Source organism: Pygoscelis adeliae, unplaced genomic scaffold (genome assembly GCF_000699105.1).
Source record: "Pygoscelis adeliae isolate BGI_AS28 unplaced genomic scaffold, ASM69910v1 Scaffold206, whole genome shotgun sequence".
Lineage (NCBI taxonomy): Eukaryota > Metazoa > Chordata > Aves > Sphenisciformes > Spheniscidae > Pygoscelis > Pygoscelis adeliae.
The window spans coordinates 256,288-265,198 of record NW_008825052.1 but is presented as its reverse complement, the minus strand read 5'-3'; the positions used below and the strand labels follow the sequence as shown (position 1 = coordinate 265,198).

General features: G+C 46.3%; 1 protein-coding gene across 1 annotated transcript in view; it reads right to left on the bottom strand.

Annotated features, from left to right (window-relative positions):
* The window catches only part of FOXO3 (forkhead box O3), a 31,571-nt gene extending 22,876 nt beyond the window's left edge, over window positions 1–8,695 (bottom strand). Inside the window, exons 1-3 of the mRNA XM_009326421.1 lie at window positions 8,561–8,695; window positions 8,096–8,270; window positions 122–127 (exon numbers count right to left, since the gene is read on the bottom strand). Of these exons, the coding sequence (XP_009324696.1) occupies window positions 122–127; window positions 8,096–8,270; window positions 8,561–8,695 (316 nt within the window). The remainder of the gene's footprint in view (window positions 1–121; window positions 128–8,095; window positions 8,271–8,560) is intronic.
* Between the last annotated feature and the right edge of the window lie 216 nt (window positions 8,696–8,911).

Here is an 8,911-nt window from a genome sequence, read left to right as displayed (position 1 = left end):
AGGCATCAGATCTAATACCTCTGAAAAGAAGCCATGAAAATAACTCCAGCTTATCAGCCTCCAGCTGACTGGAGGGTGTCCTGCTTCTCCGTGGCCCTGCTCGCAAACTTGAATTTCAGTTTCCAGCCTGTGTCACCTCACTCAGAATGTTGTAGCAAGAATCTCCTTTGGGATGAACACTGCTACAGAGGGCCTCCACCAAAAATTAAACAAAAAATGAGACAAACTACTTTCTTGGCATTTAGTTGTCGCTGAAACAGGAGGTTGCGAATAGTCAACACATTTTGCCCATCCATCCAGACCAGCGTCTGTGCCTTCTCATGAGTTAACTCAAAATTTGCTTCAACTACCAGTTTTACATTTTGTTTGCTTTAAAGTCCCCAATGAGATTCGATTGTAAGTAAACAAGAAAACAGATACAGTGACTCCAAAATTATGAATAATTAAAGTTGCCACTTGTGTGCATGTATGTAGGAATTTCTGGTGAAAGGGATTTGCAAGGCTAGGCAAGGAGATCTCTAGGAAGTACCAATCTGTTGGTTCCATACAATCATTTTCTGCCTCATTTTGTAAGGCTGCAGTGCTGCTCTTCTCAAGGAACTTAGAAATCCTGAACCCAGAGAGGTCTCAGAATTTCTTCCTCTTTCCTATAAGCTTTCACAAACCAGAAAAATATATATAATTTAATAAAGCAGTGAGGGTGCTCTGGAGATGCAGAAAAAGCAAGAACTAAAACATAAGGAAAGTCCTCCCACAATATCTATCCAGCCATGTTGTACTGATATACATCTTTTTCCATATAAAACCAAATATTACATATTCTGGATTGTTATATTTTCCCTAAATGATGGAAGTTGCGGGGGGGGGGAAAGCATTAAGCAAATTATACACAGAAAGAGAAACCTTTCCTGACACCCAAACATTTTTGATGCTCAATGTTTGGTATCATCTGCAAGTTCCTAAGGCAGCTTCCGCAAATCCCACCAACTGTTCAGCAGAAGCAGGCGGCGAAAGCGCACCAGGGTCCCGCAGGGGACATCCAGCAGCCCGTCGCACCCGGCAGGCGAAGGCCACCGTCCTCACAGCCCTGGAAAGGATAAGTGGGATGACACAGGCTCAGCCCTGCCACCCAAGCATGCCCTCCTGCAGGAAAAGGGGGGAAAACAAACCCCACAGATTTAGGGGGAAAACGTCAGCTCTGCATCTGAAGGGTGGCTCTGTGGATTCCCCTCCTCATCCTCTCTTCAAAGGAGTATTTCTGACCTTGGTGGTAGGGGAACAGCTAGAAGAGGCTCCCGCTGTAATTAGCTCTCTGCCTGTGCCTCCGCCCGTCGTCCCCCACCCCTAGGAAGAGCAGAAAGCCTTGAGGGATATTAAAGCTCGTTGGGAGAACATTAAGTCCGGCGAAGATTTATCCTCCGAAATGTGCTGGCTCAGATAGGAGAGTAGTACGCGGATCTGCCTCCGTCCTGCACGCAGGGCGCCGCACCGTGCCAAATTACGACAGGAGAAGGTGATTAGCGCAGGGAAAACAAACCCTCCCTAACAACGCGCGCCTCGCTCCCCCCACCCCAGCTGCTCCTTGCCACAAGGGCAGGCGGCAAGTGACGTGCCTGCCAAGGAGGTTTATGCCCTCCCTTCTGAAAAGCAAAGCACCTCAACGCGTGGAGCTAAGGGAACCGAGTTACAACTTAATCAAAAGTTTTTCCTAAAAAAAATTTAAAAATTAATTCTAGCTAAAACAACTGCTGCCTCACTCTTTGCAAACAGTGATACTGCAAATTGCTACGCTGACGTAAATAAAACTTAGCTGAAAATATACACTGCCTGGAAATTGTCTCAGAGCATCACGCTTCCAGTTAGCAGAAAAATCTCCAGTTATTTTACAGTCAGATGTCCTCTGACCACAGGAGGACTCTAATAAATAACATTTGTTCTGCTGTGAGTAGAGCATGCCTGTTGCATTTTTTTCCACTGGGTGTTGGGAGACGGGAAGCAGAGAGCAAGGAAAATGCTGATATTTTAACTAATGCAGCTGTGGAGCAAGAACAAGGTTGGGTTCTCCAGCAACTCCTCTCGGCGTCAGGAGCCACATACCCTGGTGCCTTTTGCTATACGAAGCCCCCTAAAAAACAAAGTGCTTGCCTCTGTTATGCCAATGCTTTTCCACATGAAAACGGGATTTGGGAATCGGGAGACAGGCACTGTCATCAGGAGGTTGCTAAAGGCACCTCGCCAAGAGCTACCTTTTTCACTCCCTCCCACACGCTATCACGGCTGCCCAAAATTCAAGAACACAATTAATTTCAATCAAAGGATTTAACTTAATAAAGAGTAGGAATTTACTTGAAGGCATTGATCTTGCAAGGTGCTGAATTCGTGAGAATCCCAAGGCACCTAAGCGCAGGCTTGACTGGGACATGAACGCGGTCAGCAAGAGAGTAGAAGATGTTGCCACTTCACTGAACTTAAGCACAAGGAATTGCATACAAAAAAGCTGCAACGGACACATGTGGCTGGGTCTTTGCACAGCCAGATCAAAACAGTTGTAATTTCTGTTCAGGAGCAGTGTCACCAGCAGATAACATAGGGGGTTTTTTCCCCCTCATGTTTTCTCAATGGCAAGCCCCAGCATTTAAAGCGTTTCCACTGTAGGAACTTTGGAAATGATGCCACGCTGTATTTGTGCAGCCCCTTCAGCAGGGAATCGCTGCATTTCTCCTCCTCCGTGCCACGGAGCCCCAAGAGAAGTGCAGGCACACACAACTAATCAACCCAAATATTATACGTACAGTAACTCTCATAAAAATAGCTACCACTGTCATCACAGCCCCAATCCACCAGCTGCTGAAGCTACTGGAAGAGTCCTCACAAACCTCAGTGGTCACCCAGTTAGACCTCAATGAAAACAATGCAATTTTACTGCGAGGCAGACTTTCACCCTGAAGGCTTCGGGTTTTTTTTGCTAGAAAGAAGAACTAGAAGGAAAAAAAAAAAAACAACACAACTTCCCTCTGTTTTTCATTTCTTAGATGCAAAGATCCCAGCACAACCCTCACGCAGCATTGTAGAAATGAGAGTGCTCAATTCTATTTTTGCTCATTCTCAGCATATGGCCGTTACTATACATCGACTATTTAGAAACACGTATGGGCGTTCTTTCATGCCTTTATAAATAAATGTGAGTGATGCTACTGCTTATAATAATTCACTAAAAATAGTAGCTTCCCATGGAAATCACAAAAGCCTCTCATTGCTGAATCACCTATTATAAATCTTTATTTTTTGAACATTTTTTTCATGTTTTGATTTTTTTTAACACTTCCTAAGCCTATAAAATGCAACTAAATTAGCAGTAACTTCCACTGCACAGTGGCAGGTAAAGAGTAAAATCAGTGTGCACAAAGAAAGCCTTCCAGGGCTCCTGCCTTACCGAAGTGCAAGGCTGCCTTGCACCCGGCTCCGTAAAGCGCTAGCTTTGAAATGATAGATTGTTAAATACCCGGGCTGGATTAATTGGAAGTGTTGAGCTGCACACATTAAACTGCAAATCTGGTGACAGTCACGGCTGGCATGTGACTGATGGGAGGAATAGATCTGATATGCTGTCGCCTGACCGAGTATGATCAGGCCCGCGCAAGCCCTTCAAAAGCCAGCACAGGCACCCGAGACCTTCTCGCGAGAAAGACTTCAAGCAACCTCCAAAACATCCCCCGGCATTTCTGCCATGTAGACTAATCTGAAACAGGACCCCTCTCCTGTTCTATTTTAAGCACATCATTAGTTTATTATTGAACCAGAAGATACCATCTGATTTTTTTTTTTAAAAGTGCATTTTAAAATATGATGCACCTCAGTCGGCAGCTGACATCCCAAAGGGAGCGATCCTGCTCCACGGCCCGAGCACGAGGGGCAGTCAGGGACGCACCTAAGCGTGCCTCTCAGCGGGTCTGACCCGCTGGCTCTTAGGGGCAAAAAACCCTTGGGAGCCTCACGGGAAAGGCAGCCGGGGTGGGAATGCACAACTGCAACTCCAGGTATTCACCGAGTTACTGCAGTGCCAGTGGGTAGAGGGTGTGAATTAGGAGATGAGGGATGAGCGAACAGAACAACTTGAAAAACAGGTATCTCCTCCTTCACGACTCGGGACTGGGTAGCTATGGCACTACCAATAAATACCTGTGCACTCTTCAAAACGTAATGGTAGCTGTAAAATATTAATGCCTACTTTTTTGAAAGTAGAAAGTGATCAGTTTTCCTTCTGATGTATTCTGATGCGTGTTCTGCTTTCATCCCGAGACTAAGGCATGGGTCCTCCCCAGACTTTTCCCTCTCGGTTTCTTACGGTTTCCTACATTTTCCCTCTAAGCAGGGGAACATAAACACTAGGGGAATTTAAACACTGCATTTGGGAACATATTTGAAAAATCATACAGGCTTGCTTTCCGTACACACAAACCAAGCTCATGCCGTGCCAAAATATGTTCCGGTATATTTGCACATTACATCGGGACACCCAGTCCCAAAACCCGCCCTGCCCACGAACTCACCACCGAGGCACGTGGCTTTAGTTTCCACGCTGTGATGCCCTGTCTGCAATCTCCAAGTTGACAGCATTTGACTTTTTTTTTTCCTATGGAGAAAAGCTTTCTTACAGCCTTAAAATTTAATTCCCCTTACACAGCCTGGGCAGCTCCAGGTCAGACCTTGAGGTCCAAGCTAGCGACACTGGTCCCCCTTGGCAGTCAGTGGGGAGAAACAGGCACCTCCAGCAAATAAGCCTACCGTCCTGTCTTTCCATTTTCCTCTGCAAGTGCCTGACCCTCTCTGCTGGTGGAGGTGGACCTCACCTTTTGCACAGGGCGGCTTTGGGACTGTGGCTGCTCCTAGCACCTCCCAGGGGATGGTGGCTTCAGAGAGCTTGCCCCCACTGGGACTCACCAAACTCTCCTTCTACCCCTCCTGATTAACCCCAGACTCACCTAACTCCATTTACAAACTGTTCTAGTTTTCATCAAACCTCACCTCACTCGGATGACTTGCATGTTACTGGTTTTACCGGATTTTTTTTAATTTATTTTCTGTTCACTACAGGAGTAAAATATACCTGAGGAGCTGACAAAAGGGAAGATGACACCTATTACGCTGGCAATGAATCAGCCCTTTGCTACAGCAAGCAGGACATTCCTGTTTCACATGCAACTGGCAGCAGCACCATCCCAGAAACCTCACAACCCAGGTAAATGCACAGGTATGAAGGTCATCTTTTTTCTTTTTTTTTTTAAAGCTGTTTACCTAATCCGAGAAACTAAGCTCACTGTCATTGATACAATCACAATCGCAAGTGCTAAATGTTGAGCCTAAAGCTAGGCTGTGTCAAAACACTTCAGCACTTCCCGATGCTTTGTTAGTGCCCCACCCCGACACCAGAGTCCGAATAGCAGAATGATGAGCAGAGCCCCTCCATGCTCCTGGTTTGAACCTGTACACATGAGTAATCCCTCCTGAAGCCAACACTGGGGACACAGTGGGGCCTTTGCAGTTGTGTTGCTCAGTACATAGACTAGGACATTTTTCAGAGGCAGCTGCGGAGCCACAAGGGCAATGGGTTTCACGACCTTGACTGTGCCAACAGCCAAGGTCATCACCATGTACGAGGACAAGAATTACCGACCCTGTAGGTTGCAGTCTGGTTGAGCTCCCATGTGGGAAGGACTGCACAAGTAGAAGACACTTCCATCTGGAAGTTTACAGCCTCAACAGGCAGACAAAGAAGCTTTAATTCAATAAAGATGCTACAGAATATAAAGACGAGTGCCTTTGTTTGGTTTCATTTGCTAGCACAAACCAGCTTTGTGTTACCTGCCCTCCAGGACAAGCATCGAGGCAACCCAACCTCTCAGTACCCTGAGATAATGTCACTTCACAGACACCATCCCCTGCTCTGGAAAATTTAAGTATTGACTTGGTGAATCAAAATCTACGCATCTTGGGGTTGCAGTAGCGGTATGTACTCTGAGATGGCCCCACAGTCCCTGCAGATAGGTGCTCTCTTACAGCACCAGACAGGCAGATGAATTTCTGCTTCTCAGAGAAACTGGTCCCAGACCCCAGGCGGGTTGGGTGGACACATGTCACATCCTGCTTTTAGGGGGAAAAATGGTGAGTTATGTTAGTGGAACTACACTGCTTGAAATAAATCCTTTTTCAACGCCTACGTGTTCAAGACACAGGGCAAATTTTAAAGAACAATGCTAAGAATGATGGTGCCTTTGTACATCATCATTTTTTATGACACTGTTCACAGTATTCATAGCTCAAGAATGTCACGTCTCCTGAGCACGCCAGGTATCATTTTCATAACAAAGGTACACAAGAAACAAGCACCTTCAAGTTGCAGCTGAACAGAGGAGGACACAAAGAAAAGAGCATTGGCAAATGCTCATGGGGATATTTACCCTCCTTCTGGGAAAGGGAGGGGACCCACTACCAAGCACCCTGAGCGATGTGTACGAGTATACATTATGACACGTCTGCTAATACTTTTATAATATGAGCTGATATGCAAAATATAAAACGGGCTAACACAAACTAGCTTTATGCGTTTTTTTTCCTTCTTCTTTTTTTTATTTTTTTTCCTGTGATTGAAGTTTAGAGGAGATGGGTTATCTAGAAAAACAGAAATGAAGCAGACTACTTTTTGGTTAAGATTAGCAAAGTGGGGAATGAAAAAATTACGGAGATGGAAGAGTCCACACTTGCCTCTAGTCAGAATTTTTTCAGAGCTGGTGGAAACTCATTTTGTTCGTAGGATCTGACCATGTGCCCTGTTGCAAAGTGAGACTCTCACCTACAAAGGCTTTTGCATGTATCTAAATGCATACCCTATGAGCTGCTTTGTAGACTTGAGCAGGAATACCCGCAGCGTGTAGGGTTAGATATGCACCAGTCTTTGCCAGACTTTGCCTTGTTGACAAGGATAAACAAAAGACACAGAAAAATTTCCAATTTCATTCACAGGCAAGTTTCAAAGCTTGCAGAAGTTAACGAAAACCTTCGAGTAGTTTTGTCTCAGGCTCTCTTTGAGGTGAAAATGCACCATATTAATTATTTTGAGCAGAAATGGGTTCTTGGTGGCATCCAATCACAGCTATAACCCCAGCGGCCCTTCCGAAGCAGAGTGACGGCTGAGTCACTAATGTTAAAACAGGGATGAGAAAAGGAAAATGAAAAAGAAACTAGGCTACTTCCCCTGAGGAGCTAAACACAGTATTTAATGGCATCTTTTTATAAGGTTAACAAATCAAATGCTTCAGCTATGAATTGTTGCCATCATCATAACTACAACAGGATGACCCTGGACAACCTATCTCCGTCTAGGTTTTTTTCCTCCTGTGACACATAAATAAGGAGGAAGAGGCTGGAGACAGCCCAGCCTTTCACCACACTCTGGGCCTTTGGGGAGACGCGTAGCGATAGCCACATAAGGATTCGGCAGGACAAACAGCAGTACCGTCAACAGAGGGGGAAGACAGCGGGAGGGAGCAGATGGGGTCCCTGTCTTTCCCTGCATCTGCAGCAGCTGCCATCTTCGTCAGCTGTTGCCCCCGTGGCACTATGCCTGCATGGGCAGGAGCAGGCAGCACTTGGGTTCCTCTTGTCCAACTCAGGCTAAAGAGTCGTCCCCCCGACCCCACTGCCCTTAAATGAGTGTGTCAAAAGCAACTGAAGTCAGGATGGCGAGAAACCTTAAAGATATATGCATAGAGGAGCATCTTTTTTCCAATGCTGCAGAAGTGTTGGGCACCTTGGACTCCATGTCGCTCATAAGTTGCCTTTTAGTAAGTTGCATTTTAGTGAAGTAGCTTAATATAAGCATATGCCAGAAAATACCTGTCCAGCAGAACAGTAAGGACTGAAGCTGATTTTCCAGGAAACTAACTGCAGCTACCTGACAGGCCTTCTGTACTAGGAGACCCTAAATGTACTCACAAGGCATTATGGCACAACAGGGTGAAATTTTTGCTCATTTCCACCTCCCTCCTGCTGCTCCAGTGCCACGCTTGTGAGCAACGGCCCTGGCTCGGGGCTGCACCGGGCGAGCTGCTCTGCAGCTCCAGGCCCCAACAAATGGTTCCCGCTGCAAGAGCCAACAATGTAATCAGAAATGCAACGGGAGTACGGGGCGGTTCGAAACGCTGCCTCTTCATTTCATAGCAGTGCCATACACGGGAGCGCACAACATACCAGCACGCAGGGAACTGGGCCACCTGGGCAGACAATTCCTGGAAGGATCACGTGCGCTTGGACTAACCTTCCTCCTTGGGGCTGATACCAGGGAGTGCACGCTGGACACCGGTGGTACTGCATTTACGTGTGCTTTTTAGGGAGCCACTTTCTCCGAGTTCCAGAGTTTGGCCTAACTCGGCCCTGCTTGCCAAACAAGCAAAATTCCTATTTAATTAATCCCATGCACGTCTTCAGCAGCCTCTCCCTTCAATTGGCATAAAGCACCCCATCCGTGCCTTATCACAAACTCTGGCCATGTTATTATGATTACTTTAAGCGTAATCCGAGCATGATGCTGAATAGCAAGTAATCGCCGTTCGTGCAAGAAGTCTGGCTGACCTCTGCAGGACTCTTCACGGGAGAAAAAGTTTGCAGGATTAGGACCGAAGCCTGAAGACAGGGTCATCACTTCCCTCTGCCCACCCCCTCTCCCTTGGCTCTAGCATCCAGTACATGCTGTCCCCTTCGCTCCTTCGACACAGTCCTTAAGGCTTTAGACCTGAATGAAGAAAAGCAGAACGAGCAAGCTCTGTAATTCAGGGGTATTTAAAAGAGGAAAAAAAATGCAACTGTTAGGAAGAATCTGCCAGGAGAAGGAATAGGTCTGTGAGCCAAGAGGCAA